The sequence below is a fragment of the Dermacentor variabilis genome, unplaced genomic scaffold (assembly GCF_050947875.1).
Source record: "Dermacentor variabilis isolate Ectoservices unplaced genomic scaffold, ASM5094787v1 scaffold_14, whole genome shotgun sequence".
NCBI lineage: Eukaryota > Metazoa > Arthropoda > Arachnida > Ixodida > Ixodidae > Dermacentor > Dermacentor variabilis.
The window spans coordinates 10,615,426-10,636,120 of NW_027460302.1; the positions used below are offsets into that span (position 1 = coordinate 10,615,426).

The 20,695-nt window shown below is 50.0% G+C and overlaps 1 protein-coding gene and 2 pseudogenes across 1 annotated transcript; all 3 read right to left on the reverse strand.

Annotated features, from left to right (window-relative positions):
* Positions 1 to 10,804: 10,804 nt before the first annotated feature.
* Positions 10,805 to 12,128, reverse strand: LOC142567785 (uncharacterized). Its single transcript, XM_075677940.1, has one exon. It carries the CDS (start codon positions 12,126 to 12,128, stop codon positions 10,920 to 10,922), a length of 1,209 nt encoding a protein of 402 aa, XP_075534055.1. The 3' UTR covers positions 10,805 to 10,919.
* A 3,122-nt stretch (positions 12,129 to 15,250) lies between these two features.
* Positions 15,251 to 17,243, reverse strand: LOC142567786 (uncharacterized; annotated as a pseudogene).
* A 184-nt stretch (positions 17,244 to 17,427) lies between these two features.
* On the reverse strand, positions 17,428 to 18,694 carry LOC142567788 (uncharacterized; annotated as a pseudogene).
* Between the last annotated feature and the right edge of the window lie 2,001 nt (positions 18,695 to 20,695).

Below are 20,695 nucleotides of genomic sequence, written 5' to 3' on the forward strand. Positions count from 1 at the left end.
CTGGCAGGAACTCTCGCCTTGTTCACCCCAGGGGCTCGGAACTGCTGCACGCCAGGTTCGAACACTGCGAGATCGCGCCTCTTCCTCCGTGCTCGTGCACCCGTTCTCTTCCGTTCTTCAACGAGCTTGGGTGGTCGCTCCGATGTTCTAACGGCACCTCGCGGCACTTACATCTGACAATCAGCATCCCCAAACGGTGCAAACCACCTACGTTAGAAGCCCTTAGACCGATATATTCCTCACGTGCTGTCTCGGGAAAATGTTCGAAAGGGTGATAACTGTACGACTACAAAGATACCCAGAACGCAACCACTACTTTCCCGTGATCATGGTTGGGTTCAGCCCAGGCCTCTCCACACAGGATGCCTTCTTGCTCATCAGGGAAAAAGTGCTAAACAAGATTGTCCACAGGAGGCGGAAGCCTCATACTTGCCCTAGACCTGAAAGGAGCCTTCGACAATCTGTCACACGAAGCTGTACGAGCTCAGCGTGACACATTGTGGAGAGAGGATGTGTAACTATGTAAGATCCTTTTTGAATGGAACACCGGTGACTGTAGGCCTGCGTCAAACTATGTCGGACCCATTCGACATGCCCAACAGGGGTACACCTCAAGGCTCCATTATCTTAACACTCCTGTTCTACATAGCCATGAAGAGATTATCCAGACACCGGGACTAAATAGAAGATCTTGGCTACGCACTTTACGCAGCCGATGTCAGTCTCAGGGCGTACAAGGGCTCTCTCGGTTACAAGGAGGCCACTCTTCGTGCAGCAAATGCAGTGTCCGCCTTCGCCAAAAGCATCGTGCTCCAATGCGCACCAGGGAAGTGGAAAGTGATATGCATGCACAATCAACCATACAATGCCAACGGTCCCATAATATCCCAGTGGACGGAAACACAGTCAAGGAAGTGGATCTGATACGCATCCTGGGTCTCTGATTCTTTAGCAACGGATGCGCCAGACATGCTATAGACACGCTAAACACAATCACAAAACAGGCTGCTAGAATAAACAAAAGGATAACCAACCATCGGACCGGCATGAAGGAAAAAGGCACTCTTACTCCCGCATTCAGGAATGCATCTTGAAGCCCATGCTTGACTTGATATCACTAACGCTTGGCGCGAACGCGGCTAAGATACTCATTGCGTTTTGTTTGGTGCATTCAAGACAGGCGTCATTTAAATCAAGCCAAGGGTGGGCTTCAAGCTAAGATTCATTTCTGAATACGGGGGTAAAGGCTCGTCCACGCACCGGTACAAAATAGAATCACCTATAGCAGTCCGTACCGCAACACAAGCAAGGCGGAGGATGAGAAAGACGAAGTTCTTATCAGGAATGCCTACAAAGCTGCTCTTGGTCTTCCCAGATATACAACCACGGACAAACTACTGTCTCTAGGGCTATACAATACCTATGCCAAGCTAAAGCCTGCAGTACTCCTACCTCAACGCGAACGCCTCAGCGGGAACCTCTCTGGAAAGACGATCCTCAAGAGAGCAGGCTGCCCCCAGCATCCAACCTATGTTAACAAGGACACACTGGAGCTACCTCACCTCATTAGAGAACATATCTCTATCGCATCAACTCCAAAGAACATGCATCACACGAGACACCTGCACAGACGAAAGGCGAGAGTCAAGGCGCACACCAACATGTACAAGGATAATCCCGATGTGACATACGTAGATCCAACAAGGGAGGCTTCATACACACAGTGGTCGTTCGCAACTTAGACCTCATCCGTAGCAATCAAATCGTCACCACTTCTATGTCCGAAGCGGAAGCGGCAGCTATTGCTAACGCCATTATACTGCAAGAATAATCTGACCATAGATCCGTGATCGTATCAGACTCACAGGGTGCCTGTAAACTCTTCATGAAAGGCTTGGTTCCCGAAAACATAATGGACCTGCTCCTTATTAACCTCAAACATCACCACAAAGTCATATAGTGCCCCGGCTACGTCGGCCTTCCGGGCAACGAGAGAACAAGCACCCTAGCTTTCCAACCGAGCGGTGCTGGTGATCGTACGCTCATAACCCCACTTCTAGCAGAGACATCCTCACATATCAGACTCGACCGACAGGCATTCGATTCACTTCACAAATCACAGTACGGAAGCCAGCGATCTCCATAAAATACAAACGAACGTATTTCCTAATCTTCACTTACTGAACAATGTTTCCCGAAACATGCTAGGCCGAGTGACCTTGGTGTGGTGGGAAGCCAGCTCTGTTTCATATCTCATGGGACTGGCCCAGTAAACCAGTCGAGGTAGGCTAACACCTACACATCTAAAGAACCTTAATAAGGAGCCGTGGGAGGTACTACTCGCCAGCTCGGATCCAGGACAGCAACTAGCGCTCATCCAACTGGTCCGGCGGGCAGCAAAGGCCAGCGGAGCCCTGGACTGAGGGCCCCGACCACATCCACTCTGACTTCTTTCCCCAAATAAAATTTAGTGAATGAGTGATATCACGTAATGTGCGTCGCATATATTTATAATTTCTTAATTGTTTCTGGGATCAACTTGAGCACGTTTGCTCACTTTCGATTACTTTCGCCGAGGCAAGTGCTGTTCGGTATCATCACAAATTTTCGCAAAACGTTACGCTTCCGGCTTTTCGTACAACCGACGTTCAGCGCTTTCTTTTTTGCCTGAGGGAACGTGTTCCCTCCATACCTGTCTTGGCGGCATATAGCAAGCATAGCGAAGCCTCGCCTGCGTGGCGTTTCACTTTTTCTGGCATTTCTATACTCTGTATATGTATTGATGTATAATGTCACATGGGCCGGTTCAACAAAATATTCTAATCTGTGATTCCAAATCATTCCAAATCCGCCATTTCCCCTCTGTGATCGGCCCAAAGCTTTCTGGCCAACGCTTTCAGCCGATGGCCACTTAGCCAATCTGTGAATCGACGTTCGAAAACTTTCGAAACCGACAGGCCATGTTTATGCACCAATGTTAAATTATGACGAGCAAATCCGAAAGTATCCTACAATAACCAGCGACTGCTCTGTTCTGTTGAAAATTGATGCCTCCGTGTTAGCGCTGGCGGCAGCGGGTTGGCAGCCCGGGCACGTGACAAGGAAACCACAGGACGCGTTTGACATGGCAGACGACCTGTTTCGGCAGTTCTTTTGTCTAAAGAAAAATTTTGCGGTGGCTGTGCGACCAAGTGGCGGAGGAAAACGGAAGCGAGCGAGTAATGGCGCTGTCGATACAGCAGCAAGTGTTGTGAGCGTTGCGGTTCTTAGTCACGGGAAGCTTTCAGGCCTCGGTATGAAGCGACATCATTGTGGGCATCATTAAGGAGTGTGCAATAGAAGTCTGTGGTAACTCCGTTAGACTGGATACCAGTAAGCTATCGCAGGAGACGATAGATCTGATCAAGAAACGCCAATGTATGAAAGCCTCTAACCCTACAGCCAGAATAGAACTGGCAGAACTTTCGAAGTTAATCAAGAAGCGTAAGACAGCTGACATAAGCAAGTATAATATGGACAGAATTGTACATGCTCCCAGGAACGGAGGAAGCCTAAAAGCAGTGAAGAAACTAGGAATAGGCAAGAATCAGATGTATGCGCTAAGAGACAAAGCCGGCAATATTATTAATATTGATGAGGTCGTTCAAGTGGTTGAGGAGTTCTATAGAAATTTGTACAGTACCAGTGGCGCCTACGAGGATAACGGAAGACAGAATAGTGTAGAGGAATTTGAAATCCCACAAGTAACGCCGGAAGAAGTAAAGAAAGCCTTGGGAGCTATGCAAAGGGGGAAGGCAGCTGGGGAGGATCAGGTAACGGCAGATTGTTTTAAGAAACTGGCCACCCTGTATACGTAATGCCTCATGACTTGGGGTGTACCGGAATCTTGGAAAAACGCTAACATAATCCTAATCCGTAAGAAAGGGGACGCCAAAGACTTGAAAAATTATAGACCAATCAGTTTACTGTCCGTTGCCTACAAAGTATTTACTAAGGCAATTGCAAATAGAATCAGGAACACCTTTCACTTCCGTCAACCAAAGGACCAGCCAGGATTCCGTAAAAGCTACTGAACAATAGACCATGTTCACACTATCAATCAGGTGATAGAGAAATGTGCGGAATATAACCACCCCTTATATATAGCTTTCATTGATTACGAGAAAGCGTTTGATTCAGTCGAAACCTCAGCAGTCATGAATGCATTGCGGAATCTGGGTGTAGACGAGCCGTATGTAAAAATACTGCAAGATATCTATAGCGGCTCCACAGCCACCGTAGTCCTCCATAAAGAAAGCAACAAAATCCCAATAAGGAGAGGCGTCATGCAGGGAGATACGACCTCTCCAGTCCTATTCACAGTGTGTTTACAGGAGGTATTCAGAGACCTGGATTGGGAAGAATTGGGGATAAGAGTTAATGGAGAATACCTTAGTAACTTGCGATTCGCTGATGATATTGCCTTGCTTAGTAACTCGGGGGACCAACTGCAATGCATGCTCACTGACCTGGAGAGGCAAAGCCGAAGGGTGGGTTTAAAAATTAATCTGCAGAAAACTAAAGTAATGTTTAACAGTGTCGGAAGAGAACAGCAGTTTACTATACCTAGTGATGCACTGAAAGTGGTAAGGGAATACATCTACTTAGGACAGGTAGTGACTGCGGATCCGGATCATGAGACTGAAATAATCAGAAGAATAAGAATGGGCTGGGGTGCGTTTGGCAGGCATTCTCAGATCATGAACAGCAGGTTGCCAGTATCCCTCAAGAGAAAAGTATATAACAGCTGTATCTTAACAGTACTGACGTACGGGGCAGAAACCTGGAGGCTTACGAAAAGGATTCTACTTAAATTGAGGACGACGCAACGAGCTATGGAAAGAAGAATGATAGGTGTAACGTTAAGGGATAAGAAAAGAGCAGATTGGGTGAGGGAACAAACGCGCGTTATTGACATCTTAGTTGAAATCAAGAAAAAGAAATGGGCATGGGCAGGACATGTAATGAGGAGGGAAGATAACCGATGGTCATTAAGGGTTACGGACTGGATTCCAAGGGAAGGGAAGCGTAGCAGGGGGCGGCAGAAAGTTAGGTGGACGGATGAGATTAACAAGTTTGCTGGGACAACATGGCCACAATTAGTACATTGCCGGGCTAGTTGGAGAAGTATGGGAGAGGCCTTTGCCCTGCGGTGGGCGTAACCAGGCTGATGATGATGAATTTCCTTTCTCTTTATCCTTCGGTAGCTTCAATACTATATAAAGAGGGAAGGTGTTTAAGGTCCGAAGTCGGCGCCCCTCCATGGTTCGAGAGCTCGATGGCAGCGCGAAGGAAGAGCCGTTACCAGGTAAAGAGACTTTTTATTAAAACGTCGAGGCGCCTGTGCGAGTTCGAGCTCGAACTCCGCACTCCCCCACACAACCAAAACGACTTTTTAAGCGCTCGGTTGCACAAAGGAGTATCAAACCAGCCAATCACACATGTGAGTTCACATCATTGCAACCAATTGCACGACCACCTTCGTGCCGCAGACTGCATTGGTGGAAACAGTGGCACAGTTAACAACACGCCAGGAGATATGATTGCTCAAAGACACGTGTCAATTCCCTCTCCCCTACATTAGGCTTCTAGTATCGGCCCTTCATGTCCTCCCCTTTTCTCTTGCACGCGGCCGCCACGCAAGCTGCCCAGCTGTTCTGTTTTTTCGCAGTAGTGAAGCGCTTGAGTAAAATACTACGATATATGGAGGGGACCGGTTGTAAATTAAGGGCTCTGAAAAGAGGCTGCGTATAAGCGTCATATGAAGAATTGGCGATAGCACGCACTGCTTTCTTCTGCAATAGAAGTAGTTTTGTGATGTTAGACATCGTGGTGTTTCCCCAGACTAAATGACAGGTAGTAATTGAGATGGGAAAGGAAAAGAGAGTTATAAAGCAGTTTTTTGACGCTCAAGGGAAGAAAAAAAAATTGAAGTTTCTTTAGTATTTCCACAACACGAGTGATTTTGTAACTGAGTCTGTATAAAGATTCCAAAGTAAGTTTTCTTGAAAGACAAGCCCGAGGCATTTAATGTATGGCACAAAGTTGATAATCGAGGAACCCATTTGCAAATGGCCGTCAATGTGGACATTTTTGTTTTTTAGGTTTAAGAAGTACAGCCTTTGTCTTGTTTTTATTTATGGACAGTGAATTCAATGAACTCCATCGATTAAGTTCACTTAAAGCAGCGTTCGCAAGAGCCAACAGCTGCCTTGCACAACCAGATGTAAAGAACAGACTAGTGTCATCAGCGCATATGATGAATCGGGAAGTGGTGTCAATATTCATTATGTCGTTTACGTAAATATTAAATAACAAAGGTCCAAGAATGCTTCTTTGAGGTACACCAGAATGAATGGGTAAGTTATCGGAAATACAGTTATTATTGAAATCCTCTGACACCTGAACTGCAGATAGCTTTTGATTAAGCCAAGGAATGGGCCCCTGAAACAGTAAATTTCAAGTTTTGTTAGCAGAGTGGTGTGGTTAATTGTGTCAAAGGCCAGTTTCCGTGACCGAGACCTCGGTCGTCGGGACATGTGGGAAACGCATGGGCATTGGCGGTGACCTCGAGCAACCCTACCGTTTGTCTTCACGCCCGTCTCCCGGAACTCTCCCCTTCAGCTCTGACCGTTTACCCTTTTGTTACGAGCGAGGGTGCAGATCTGGTGCCTCTTCTAGGGCGCAGCCACTAATTCGATTTCTTTCCCCGCGTGCGTTTTTACCCCCGCGTCCTCTCTTCGCGGAACCCACCTTCGTCCTTCGTTTCCGTTTATTGGCCGATACAGCAGCATGTGAAATCGTCCTGCGCTTTGTGGGCCAGACAACAGCAAGACCAGCTTCCTAACCTCAAACTGACTAAACCCGAACAACTTATTCTATGTTTGCTTGTTAATTATGGGGGTGACATAAACCCTTGAAGGGATGTTAATGCTTGTATGAATATCAGCGCAAAGCGAAGTGACAACGCATGTGGGCTGTACTTCAACGTCATTTTTATTGGTGTGCATTTTGAAGTACAGTGTGTTTCTTCTGAGAGGCTGATGATTAACGTTCTGGCGCAGTACATCAGCAGTAGCCGTATTCTGGGAGTGAGCATTTCCACATAAATCTTGCCCATATGCGGCCGTAACTGCTAAGTAATATGCAAGCGGTAAGTTATTTTTAACGTAACCTTCACATTGAATAGCGGTGACCAAGCGTACGTGCATTATGGAGGTATTAAAGTTATAGATGTCCCAGTCAAGTAACAAGTATAAAAAATACATGACCTGTAAGCACATACGTTATAGGGCGGTTCTCACGGTCTCGTGTTGCGGAGAGCAATTGTCACCATATACGCATTACTACAATAATTATGTAGTTATAAAGGGTTAAATTTCAGTTCTTTTGCAGAATAGAAGTAGCTTCTTTTTTTTCCTTTTTGGCAAATGGCTTGAACGACACTTTTAGCACTTCATAAAGTATTGTGAGGTGTCTCGCAGCAATAACAAGAGCTCTGTGACGATCTTATATGCAAGAGTTCAATCGTATATAAAAATGATAGTGCGTTGCTTTGGATGACCGGTCGGAAAATAACTGATACCATTAGCTCAATTGCAGCTGTTGTACCAGTGAAGGATGTCTGCGTGCCGCTTTGCGTTCAGTTTCTCAGCCAGGCCTGCTTGCAGTACCAGTGGCGCGGCTATCTGTTGGGTTGTGCTGGGTGCATTAATTATCGTGCCTGTCAATTTTTATCGTTCCATTGCTTGTTGAGGAGACCTTCGCTTCGCAAGCCTCTTACGTTAGTGTTAGCACAACGCAGTGATTGTGCTTTTCGGGAATAATAAGCTGTTGGACGTGACTCAGTAGCACGTGCCATAAATTTTTATTATCTACGTTTTTTGCTACTGGCTAGATTTGTGTGACTATTCATAATGGGAACAGCGCGAACAGGACGAGCGCTGACTCGCAACTATGTTTACTGAAACGCACGTCAGGTATATAAGCGACACAAGCGATCGCATGGTCAATCGAAGATCAGACAACCGAGCCACGTGTATACAGGGCATCTATTGCCGTATCAAGCTATTTAGGTACGTTAATTCTTGCTGAGAAATCGCTATCAAAAGCGCTATCGAAGGCACACAAACCGGAGATACCGTTCCGGGTCACCGTAACTGAAAGGAACACGTGGCAAAGTGAAGTTTCCACGTTTGTACAAGTCCACCTTGCCTCGCCAGAACTGGCCGATCCTCTGATTATCCCGAATTCCGAGAGCGTTGCCGAGTACCTCTCGTCAAGTAATCCGGGAAGGTGTGCCGCTTTTAGTGTGGACGTAGAGGATCTTTTTTATTCTTTGCCTCACAACAAATTAATGTGCAGTGTCAAGGCATGCATTACGGAGCAGACTGGTGAAATGCGGTTTGTCCAAAAATGTGTTGTTACTGTTGAAAGCTTCCTTGAACTTTTGTCATGTTACTTGAGGTCGACAATGATTGGTTGGAGTGACTCGCTTGTCATAGAAAAGGTTGGTATCTGTATCGAATCTAGAGTGGCTCCCGTCTTGAGTAGCATTTTTTTGGCGCAGGGGGCTGTGGCGTTCAGATATGTTGATTTTTTATTTTTAATTGACAGAGGCGACTCTACCAACAAGGTGGACGAAAAAATGGGTATTTTATTGAGCTTGGTCAGGGTTTGAGGTTCACCTCGGAGCAACCAAAAAAGGATGAATTACAATACCTTGACCTTACACTACGTTTTCTAGACGATCACGTCTGTTGGGAATATTTCCCCCGTTCTGCCAAGCCCCAGTTTCATTCTTATTATTCCCCCCCCATTATTTTTTGCCCTAATAGCAGTGGCAGCAGAACCATTTTAACCAAGTGTTCAGCGCCTTAAGGAAAAAAAAGAACAGAGGGCGCGAGGGGTCGCAAGCCATACATTGCAGGAAAGGACGTTTAACAGCATAGTAGTGCCGGAATCCGGACCATTAAAGTGAGTTAACGTTGCCAGCGCCGCGTCTCGCCTTACGCGTGCACTACGGCAACTTCTGGTATGGCTTTGGTGTCCTTCAGACACCAGATAGGGCTCTCCTCACTAACAGTCAAATTGCGAAATTACGAGGAAGTGTAAAACAGGCGGAAAATGTTACACAGCGACATGGCGACTCGGCAGAAAACGTTCAAAAACAGAAGAACGCTTGAGTGCCCGCTACCGAGCCGCCAATGCTGTGTTTACTTAATGCGGTTGCACGCCCCTTATGCGCTTAACGCAACTGGAATGAGACCCTAATTCTTGTAAAAATTAAGCTACCACGACCCATAGATATCATGTTATTGAGCATTCTGACGGGATGTGTTTTACTTTGAAATAAAATTATTTGTTTGAACTATTCGAGAGCCATGAATAGACGACACGGCTGAGGGAAAAAAAATGAACAGCCGGTCTTGAAGGAAATAATCGGACTGTTATTTAACCCATAACTTTAATAGCAAAAGGAAAAAAAAAGAAAGAAAAGTTGTTGTCTCTAACGTCATCTGCAGCGGATACCAGGCCCAGGGCATGACCTGCAGGCTTCAGCCGCACATCGGTCCAGACGACTCCAGCGTGTTGCAAAACACAGTAGACTGAGACAGCCAATGCAAATGCCTGGCTTATGTATTCCCCCTAGGTCCGCCCCACGACGCGTGGGTGGACGCAAAATTCGATGCCCTGATATCTAATAATAAAAAATAGATAAGGGCAAGATTAAGCTTTAATTATATTATGGAATGTAGCCATTGCGTGGCGGTTTGGAGGAAGACGAGCCTGTTTAAACGTAGCCATAAAAAAATGAAGGGAAAAGGAAAGGAAAGAAAAATGATCTTAGGCTACGTGTAGGAGGCAACAGTGCGTGATGTTTAATTCTTATTATTCCCCCCCCCCCATTTTTTTTCCTCTTATAGCAGTGGCAGCAGAGCCATTTTAACCAAGTGTTCAGCGCCTTAAGGGAAAAAGAACAGACGGCGCGAGGGGTCGCAAGCCATACTTTGCAGGAAAGGACTGTTAACAGCATAGTAGTGCCGGAATCCGGACCATTAAAGTGAGTTAACGTTGCCAGCGCCGCGTCTCGCCTTACGCGTGCACTACGGCAACTTCTGGTGTGGCTTTGGCGTCCTTCAGACACCAGATAGCGCTCTCCTCACTAACAGTCAAATTGCGAAATTACGAGGAAGTGTAAAACTGGCGGAAAATGTTACACAGCGACATGGCGACTCGGCAGAAAACGTTCAAAAACAGAAGAACGCTTGAATGCCCGCTACCGAGCCGCCAGTGCTGTGTTTACTTAATGCGGTTGCACGCCCTTTATGCGCTTAACGCAACTGGAATGAGACCCTAATTCTCGTAAAAATTAAGCTGCCACGACCTATAGATAGCAAGTGCTTGAGCATTCTGGCGGGATGTGTTTTATGTTTAAATAAAATTATTTGATTGAACTATTCGAGTGCCTTGAATAAACGACACGGCTGAGGAAAAAAAAATGAACAGCCGGTCTTGAAGGAAATAATCGGACTGTTATTTAACCCATAACTTCAATAGCAAAAGGAAAAAAACAAGAAAGAAAAGTTGCTGTCTGTCACGTCATCGGAAGCGGATACCAGGCCCAGGGCATGACCTGCAGGCTTCAGCCGCACATCGGTCCAGACGACTCAGATACTACAGAGGTTTTTGAAAAAATGGTTGTTACGTTTTCCCCATGAAAGACGGTTTTATTGAAGTGAATTTACTAGAGTTTGGTGTTAGTTTTTGGGCAGGCATGGAGGTGTGTGTTTGTTTAGTGTTTGTTAGGTATTTTGGAAGTTTTTGTGCTGGCATAGAAGTGTGTGTTGGTGTAGTGTGTGTCTACCTAGTGCTGTTCTTCACTTGGCTGTGATGTTCGCTGCATAGATGTCTTGTGATGCAGCGATTGTCTCGCTCACGGCAAGTTTCTTGAACAGCCGCAGGTATTTGCGGCTGCAGAAGCGGCGCATGACCCGGTCGTTTTGGGGATCCCACCATCCAAGTGCCCCGATGATGATGGCCTCCACGGTCACTTTTTGGAATTCCCGCAGCAGGTATTCTCGGACTGGTTGGTACATCTCCTTCCCCTGGCGGGCCGCGTTCAGGGCTGCAGGCCGGTTCTCGAACGGGCAGGTTACATCAATGACGATCGCCTCCTCGCCCCTGCAAAGCACAAGGTCAGGACGGAGATTAGCGTTGCCTACTGGTCGATTCTCGTGGGTGACAGTGAACTTGGCGGAGGCAGCGGCTTTCACTCGGTTCACGATCTGGTTGTGGCGGATGGTGTATGCTTGACTGGGAGTCATGCAGTGACACAGGACATGTGGCAGGGTCTCTGGTTGACCGCCACAAGTCCTACACCGTTGGTCCACGGCCATAGCCCATGGCCTCGCTGCGTTCAGGGGAACGACGTTGAGTCGGGCCCGGTGAACGAAACGCCAGTCGGCAAACCTCGTGAATTGGCCGGTACGTACAATGTGGGAACAGCTTCGGCCGGCGGCAACGCACTCCCTCACTTTCCCCTGACTGGGTTTTTGGTGGAGATTGTGATCTCGTGCGTTTGCCAGTGCCGTCATGAGTGTCTTCACCACCTTAGTACGTTTCCTCGGGCCAAGTGTTATGTCACCCCCGGAGATACGGGCGCCGTCCTTTCCGAATTCCCAAGTGACACCAAGACGCCGAGAAGCCTTGCGGGCCTCCGTCCACACGGACTGGAGCTGGGTCGCCGTGGCCTGGAAGTCACCCTCAGTCTCACCGCTCAGGTAGGCGTCCATGTCACCCGGTTCTGCAATGCGCCTCAACCTCCTGCATGTCACGACGATCAGCGCCTGCAGTGCCAGGTCCTGGACTTCAGTGTCTGAAGAGGAAAGAAGTTTGAAAGCATTGTCAATTCTGCAGATGTCACTGATTTCTGCCGCCACAGGAATGCCATTGGCACCCGCTGCCGAGCTACCGTATAGGTAGCCGTTAGCAGCGTTGGCAGGCAGGTAGAGGGTCCGTTTGATGAGTGGGCGAAGCGTTGTGTCCAGGCGAGACCACTCTGCCTTACCAAGGGAGCCACACCTCATGGCAAAGTTGAGCGCCGCAAATACAAATGTTTTAACGGCGTCCAATCTCTGCCACGGGGCGAGCATCGAGGTAAGCAGGCGACGACCCACGTTGATGGCTTCGTCCACGGTTGCCTGGTCCGGTAGTACCGAGAACCCGACTGGTCGCCCGAGGAAGGTGTGTGCCTCGAAGTCACTGATTGACGGGATTGGGGAGCCGTAGACCGTGAAGGTCGTAGGTCTTGTCCCCACGGGTGTCTTTCCGGAGAGGTGCAGTGACTTGCACTTCGCGGGGTTGCGTGGTGCGAAGTGTAAAACAGGCGGAAAATGTTACACAGCGACATGGCGAATCGGCAGAAAACGTTCAAAAACAGAAGAACGCTTGAATGCCCGCTACCGAGCCGCCAGTGCTGTGTTTAATTAATGCTGTTGCACGCTCTTTATGCGCTTAAGGCAAATGGAATGAGACCCAAATTCTCGAAAAAATTAAGCTGCCACGAGCCATAGATAGCAAGTTATTGAGCATTCTGACGGGATGTGTTTTACTTTGAAATGAAATTATTTGTTTGAACTATTCGAGAGCCTTGAATAAACGACACGGCTGAGGAAAAAAAATGAACAGGCGGTCTTGAAGGAAATAATCGGACTGTTATTTAACCCATAACTTTATTAGCAAAAGGGAAAAAAAAAGAAACGTTGCTGTCCCTCACGTCCTCGGGAGCGGATACCAGGCCCAGGGCATGACCTGCAGGCTTCAGCCACACATCGGTCCAGACGACTCCAGCGTGTTGCAAAACACAGTAGACTGAGACTGCCAACGCAAATGCCTGGCTTATGTTTCCCCCTAGCTCCGCGCCACGACGCGTGAGTGGACGCAAAATGCTATGCCCTGATATCTAATAATAAAAAATAGATAAGGGCAAGATTAAGGTTCAATTATTTTATGGAATGTAGCCATTGCGTGGCGGTTTGGAGGAAAACGAGCCTGTCTAAATGTAGCCATAAAAAAAAATGAAGGGAAAAGGAAAGGAAAGAAAAATGATTTTAGCCTACGTGTAGGAGGCAACAGTGCGTGATTGCTTAATTCTTATTATTCCCCCCGCCCCATTTCTTTTCCTCTAATAGCAGTGGCTGCAGAACCATTTTAACCAAGTGTTCAGCGCCTTAAGGAAAAAGAAACAGAGGGCGCGAGAGGTCGCAAACCATGCTTTGCAGGAAAGGACTGTTAACAGCATAGTAGTGCCGGAATCCGGACCATTAACGTTGCCAGCGCCGCGTCTCGCCTTACGCGTGCACTACGGCAACTTCTGGTGTGGCTTTGGCGTCCTTCAGACACCAGATAGCGCTCTCCTCACTAACAGTCAAATTGCGAAATTAAGAGGAAGTGTAAAACAGGCGGAAAAAATTACACAGCGACATGGCGACTCGGCAGAAAACGTTCAAAAACAAGAACGCATGAATGCCCGCTACCGAGCCGGCAGTGCTGTGTTTACTTAATGCGGTTGCACGCCCTTTATGCGCTTAACGCAACTGGAATGAGACCCTAATTCTCGTAAAAATTACGCTGCCACGAGCCATAGATAGCAAGTTATTGAGCAATCTGACGGGATGTGTTTAATTTGAAATAAAATTATTTGTTTGAACTATTCGAGAGCCATGAATAAACGACAAGGCTGAGGAAAAAAATGTACAGCCGGTCTTGAAGGAATTAATCGGACTGTTATTTAACCCATAACTTTAATAGCAAAAGGAAAAAAAAAGAAAGAAAAGTTGCTGTCTGTCACGTCATCGGAAGCGGATACCAGGCCCAGGGCATGACCTGCAGGCTTCAGCCGCACATCGGTCCAGACGACTCCAGCGTGTTGCAAAACAGAGTAGACTGAGACTGCCAACGCAAATGCCTGGCTTATGTATTCCCCCTAGGTCCGCCCCACGACGCGTGGGTGGACGCAAAATTATATGCCCTGATATCTAATAATAAAAAAATAGATAAGGGCAAGATTAAGCTTCAGTTATTTTATGGAATGTAGCCTTTGCGTGGCGGTTTGGAGGAAGACGAGCCTGTTTAAATGTAGCCATAAAAAAATGAAGGGAAAAGGAAAGGAAAGAAAAATAATTTTAGGCTTCGTGTAGGAGGCAGCAGTGCGTGATTGTTTAATTCTTATTATTCCCCCCCCCCCCCATTTTTTTGCTCTAATAGCAGTGGCAGCAGAACCATTTTAACCAAGTGTTCAGCGCCTTAAGTGAAAAAAACAGAGGGCGCGAGGGGTCGCAAGCCATACTTTGCAGGAAAGGACTGTTAAGAACATAGTAGTGCCGGAATCCGGACCATCAAAGTGAGTTAACGTTGCCAGCGCCGCGTCTCGCCTTACGCGTGCACTAAGGCAACTTCTGGTGTGGCTTTGGCGTCGTTCAGACACCAGATAGGGCTCTCCTCACTAACAGTCAAATTGTGAAATTACGAGGAAGTGTAAAACAGGCGGAAAATGTTACACAGCGACATGGCTGCTCGGCAGAAAACGTTCAAAAACAGAAGAACGATTGAATGCCCGCTACCGAGCCGCCAGTGCTGTGTTTACTTAATGCTGTTGCACGCCCTTTATGCGCTAAACGCAACTGGAATGAGACCCAAATTCTGGAAAAAATTAAGCTGCCACGAGCCATTGATAGCAAGTTATTGAGCATTCTGACGGGATGTGTTTTACTTTGAAATAAAATTATTTGTTTGAACTATTTGAGAGCCATGAATAAACGACACGGCTGAGGAAAAAAAATGAACAGCCGGTCTTGAAGGAATTATTCGGACTGTTATTTAACCCATAACTTTAATAGCAAAAGGAAAAAAACAGAGAAAAGTTGCTGTCTCTCACGTCATCGGGAGCGGATACCAGGCCCAGGGTTGCAGGCTTCAGCCGCACATCGGTCCAGACGACTCAGACACTACAGAGATTTTTGAAAAAATGGTTGTTACATTTTCCCCATGAAAGATGGTTTTATTGATGTGAATTTACTAGAGTTTGGTGTTAGTTTCTGGGCAGGCATGGAGGTGTGTGTTTGTCTAGTGTTTGTTGGGTATTTTGGAAGTTTTTGTGCTGGCATAGAAGTGTGTGTTGGTGTAGTGTGTGTCTACCTAGTGCTCTTCTTCACTTGGCTGTGATGTGCGCTGCCTAGATGTCTCGTGATGCTGCGATTGTCTCGCTCACGGCAAGTTTCTTGAACAGCCGCAGGTATTTGCGGCTGCAGAAGCGGCGCATGACCCGGTCGTTTTGGGGATCCCACGATCCAAGTGCCCCGATGATGATGGCCTCCACGGTCACTTTTTGAATTCTCGCAGCAGGTATTCCCGGCCTGTTTGGTTCTTCTCCTCCTTCCCCTGGCGGGCCGCGTTCAGGGCTGCAGACCGGTTCTCGAACGGGCAGGTTACATCAATGATGATCGCCTCCTCGCCCCTGCAAAGCACAAGGTCAGGACGGAGATTAGTGTTACCTACTGGTCGATTCTCGTGGGTGACAGTGAACTTGGCGGAGGCAGCGGCTTTGACTCGGTGCACGATCTGATTGTGGCGGTTGGTGTATGCTTGACTGTGAGTCATGCAGTGACACAGGACATGTGGCAGGATCTCCGGTTGACCGCCACAAATCCTACACCGTTGTTCCATGGCCGGAGCCCATGGTCTCGCTGCCTTCAGGCGAGCGACGTTGAGTCGGGCCCGGTGAACGAAACGCCAGTCGGCAAACCTCGTGAATTGGCCGGTACGTACAAAGTGGGAACTGCTCTGGTCGGCGGCAACGCACTCCATCACTTTCCTCTGGCTGGGTTTTTGGTGGAGATCGTGATCTCGTGCGTTTGCCAGTGCCGTCCTGAGTGTCTTCACCACCTTAGTACGTTTCCTCGGGCCAAGTGTTATGTCACCCCTGGAGATACGGGGGCCGTCCTTTCCGTTTTACCAGGTGACACCAAGACGCCGAGAAGCCTTGCGGGCCTCCGTCCACACGGACTGGAGCTGGGTCGCCATGGCCCGGAAGTCACCCTCAGTCTCGCCGCTCAGGTAGGCGTCCATGTCACCCGGTTCTGCAATGCGCCTCAACCTCCTGCATGTCACGACGATCAGCGCCTGCAGTGCCAGGTCCTGGACTTCAGTGTCTGAAGAGGAAAGAAGTTTGAAAGCATTGTCAATTCTGCAGATGTCACTGATTTCTGCCGCCACAGGAATGCCCTTGGCACCCGCTGCCGAGCTACCGTATAGGTAGCCGTTAGCAGCGTTGGCAGGCAGGTAGAGGGTCCGTTTGATGAGTGGGCGAAGCGTTGTGTCCAGGCGAGACCACTCTGCCTTACCAAGGGAGCCACACCTCATGGCAAAGTGGAGCGCCGCAAATACAAATGCTTTAACGGCGTCCAATCTCTGCCACGTGGCGAGCATCGCGGTCAGCAGGCGACGACCCACGTTGATGGCTTCGTCCACGGTTGCCTGGTCCGGTAGTACCGAGAACCCGACTGGTCGCCCGAGGAAGGTGTCTGCCTCGAAGTCACTGATTGACGGGATTGGGGTGCCGTAGACCGTCAAGGTCGTAGGTCTTGTCCCCACGGGTGTCTTTCCGGAGAGGTGCAGTGACTTGCACTTCGCGGGGTTGCGCGGCGGGAACTGCAAAACAGGCGGAAAATGTTACACAGCGACATGGCGACTCGGCAGAAAACGTTCAAAAACAGAAGAACGCTTGAATGCCCGCTACCGAGCCGCCAGTGCTGTGTTTACTTAATGCTGTTGCACGCCCTTTATGCGCCTAACGCAACTGGAATGAGACCCAAATTCTCGAAAAAATTAAGCTGCCACGAGCCATAGATAGCAAGTTATTGAGCATTCTGACGGGATGTGTTTTACTTTGAAATAAAATTATTTGTTTGAACTATTCGAGAGCCTTGAATAAACGACACGGCTGAGGAAAAAAATGAACAGCCGGTCTTGAAGGAATTAATCGGACTGTTATTTAACCTATAACTTTAATAGCAAAAGGAAAAAAAAGAAAGAAAAGTTGCCGTCTCTCACGTCATCGGGAGCGGATACCAGGCCCAGGGAATGACCTGCAGGCTTCAGCCGCACATCGGTCCAGACGACTCAGATACTACAGAGTTTTTCATTGTGCTAGTTACAATACATCTAAAATATGTGTTACAGAACCAAGGAAGAAACGGATAAAAGGTATATAATCTAAAAACGCAAACAAATGACTAAAAAAACTAGTTAGTGGTGTTAGTAATAGAAGGCTAAAACTGCAAAGGTGTAAAACCTGGCAATAATCGCTTCTCTAAAAATATAAGTTCATTAAGATGTGCCTATATGGGCTCTAAAGATCTTTGTAGAGGCGCTGATGGTGTCGCCGATGCACAGGCGTTTGAGTGTCCATAGGTATGAGCTACTGCACAGCCTGCGCATCACGCGATCGTTCCCCTGATCCCAGGTGCCAAGGCAGCCGACAACCACCGCGTCCACCATCACGCGTTGCAAGCGCCGGAGGAGATGACGCTGTACAGGGGCGTACTTTTCCTCCTTAGCCTTCCGGGCGTCCTGGAACGCCTGCAGCCATTTCTCGAAAGTGCAGCAGACGTCCAGGATCAGTGCCTCCTCTCCACGGGCCAGTACCAGGTCGGGCTTGAGTGATGTAGTGCCCACGACCTGGTTCTCTGTAATAACTGTAAACCTCCCCAATGCAGCCTTTTTTATTCTGGCGACGATGGTGTTGTGACGCTCCGTCATGGCCTGACTCTGCCGCATGCAATGGCAGAGTACATGCGGCAGTGTCTCCTCCCCGTACCCGCAGCGCCTGTATCTTTTGTCGGCTGCGGGTGCCCAGAGTCTTGTGGCATTGAGGGGGAGGAAATGTAGTCGGGCTCGATGCACGAAGCGCCAGTCAATGAAGCGGGTGTAGCGGCCGGACCTCATGAAGTGTGAATTTGCCGGGTCGGCCACCACACACACCATCGCCTTGCCCTGGTTTGGTTTGTCATGCAGAGCTCTGTCCCTTTCGGTGGAGAGGAGCGCCCGGATGGTCTTGACCAGCTTGTGGCGGTTCCTCGCTGACACAGAGGCCTCTCCGCAGTTGATGCGGGCTCCATGCTCCAAGAGCTCCCAGGCGACGGGAGGCTTTCCGGGCCTCCGTCCACACAGTCTGGACCTGTGTGGACGTTTGTCGGAAGTCGCCCTCCGTCTCGCCTGAGAGGTAGGCCTCCATGTCCTCGGTGTTCGCGGGTCGTCTTAGCTGCCTTGACACGACGCCCTCTAGGTCCCCTGCCGCACGCTCCCGGACCTCCAAGTCAGTCGACGTCAGTAGCTTGAAGGCTCCATCCACCCGGCAGATGTCGCTGAGCTCCGCTGCAAGTGGGATGCCTGCACTGCCAACCTGAGAGCTTCCGTACAAATATTCATTGGAAGCTCTGACCGGCACGTACAGGGTCTTCTTGATTAGTGGGCGGAGCTCCTCGTCCAGGCGTTGCCACTCTCCGTTGCTGGCAAGGCCCACCCGCATGGCAAAGTTCAAGGCTGGATTCAAGAATGTCTTTATGGCATCCAGCCTTTGCCATGGGGCGAGCATGGAGGAGAGCAGCTTTCTGCCTAGGTGGATGGTCTCGTCGACCGTCGTCTCGTCCGGTAGCACCCTGAACCCCACTGGACGGCCCAGGAACCTGTGCCCCTCGAAGTCCCCAAGTGCCGGAATCGGGTCGCCACCCACGGTGAATGAGGTGGGCCGTGTACCCACGGGGTGGCGATCAGACAGGTGTAGAGACCGGCACTTGGCGGCGTTCAGTCGCAGCCCAATCCGGGCCGACAGGGCAGTCACACGATCCAAGGGGCTCTGCAGGGTGGTGGGATCCGCGGCCAGCAGCGTCAGATCATCGGCGTAGGCAAGGATGTTGCGCTGCCTATCGCCTCCCTGTACTGCACGGAAGACCGGGTCCACCACCAGATTGAAAAGCAGGCCGCTCAGAGGACAGAGCTGTCTCAGCCCGGCTCCGATGATGATTGGCTCCGTAATGCCAGCTGCTGCCACGACGCAGGTGGTGTTGGCGCGGTAGAGGTCTTCAACGATGGTAGCAAAGGCCTCCCCCGCGCCGGCGCCGCGGACAGCGTCGACGAGGGCCTGATGGGCGACCGAGCCGAAGGCGTTGGCAAAATCGAGGAACCCCACGCACAGCTCCCCACCTCCTGTCCTGGCATCATCCAGGCGTCCCCGCAGCACGAAGTTGTGTTCAAACACCCCATCGTGCGGCAGGAAGCCCTTCTGACACCTGGACAGTACCGCATGGTCGCCCAACCGCCTCTGCGGCCGGGTGGTGAGACACCCGGCATACAGTTTGGCAATCGTGCGACCAAGGGCAATGGGTCGCCAGTTCGTGGGGTCCTCGCGGTCGCCCTTCTTGTAGATCAGGATTGTCCTCGTCGACTTCCAGCTCAGGGGCGTGCGGCGGTATTGGAGGCATACGTTGTATACCGCCGCTAGGAACCTGCCCTCAGGGTCCACCTGCCTCCAGTGGTGGTACGTGAGGCGGTCCTCCCCTGGAGATGTACTCTCGCATTTACGGAGCTTGGCTGCGACTTCTTCCGGTGAAAAGGGGCACAAGTCCAGTTATTCGGTGGCCGGAAGCCTTGACCGCAGGATGCTAGTATCCACGGTTGTTGGTGACCAGAGGTTCGAGTAGTGGTCTTGCAGTGCATGGGGGTCAGTCGGGCAGAGCTGCGATGGGCCTTCAGTGATCAGCCGCACTGCCCGGCGCCGGTTCCTTCTGTACAGTGTATGGATCTGCTGGGGGTTGTCGGTGTTCACCTCGCGCCTTCGTGATTGGCGCGAGTCCCCGACTGGCAGCCGCAGGTGTTTTGTTGCGGCTGCGATGGCACGGTCGAGGATGTTTTCAAACCGTGCCCACTCCCCAGCAGACTCAGGCAACCGGCTCAATGCCCGCAGCTCTGCCGTTTCGTCCGCTAAGGTCCATGCACTGCCCTCTGGCCGCGTGGTACCAGCATGTTCTTCCTGGGTCCCGAAGTACTGGGTGCTTCCATCATGGTCCTGCACATCTGCTCTGCCTGGGGAGAGCTCCTGCATGGCCGCCGGTTCGTGAGCCTCGGAGGCTGGTGCTCCCGGGCTGCCTCGGTTGGACAGCAGCGATGGTGTTGGAGAGGGAGTGGCCGAGGCCGCGGTCCGCCCTGATTGGGTTGGCGTCCGCTGAGAGGGTGCCTCGGCCATCTAGTCATCGCTGCTTTGTCCGGGTGATCTTCGAGGCGCCACAGGAGCCGGCTCCTGGTCGGCGGCCTGCTCGGTGGCCACCCCTGGTGTTTCGGGAGGGTCTTTAGCGGGACCCTCGGTGCGGTCCTGCTCTGTTGGGGGGGTGCCGTCGTTGTCCTGCTCCGACGCACCAGAGGCAGCACCCGCGGCGAGATCACGCCTGGCTGCTAGTGCCGCCTCCCTCCTGTGCCACTGTTCGTGGTTGCTCAAGCCCCTCCTTGTGGGGAAGGACATTGAGCAACTGCCACACTGATGTGGCATGGTAGCAGGGGGGGCGGTCGAGTTGGCTGCAGCCAGGCAGGCGTGGGAGGCTGG

What these genes read in the sequence shown, in the direction of transcription:
- LOC142567785 (XM_075677940.1), bottom strand. Translation starts at nt 12,128, where the DNA reads ATGAGGTGTGGCTCCCTTGGTAAGGCAGAGTGGTCTCGCCTGGACACA.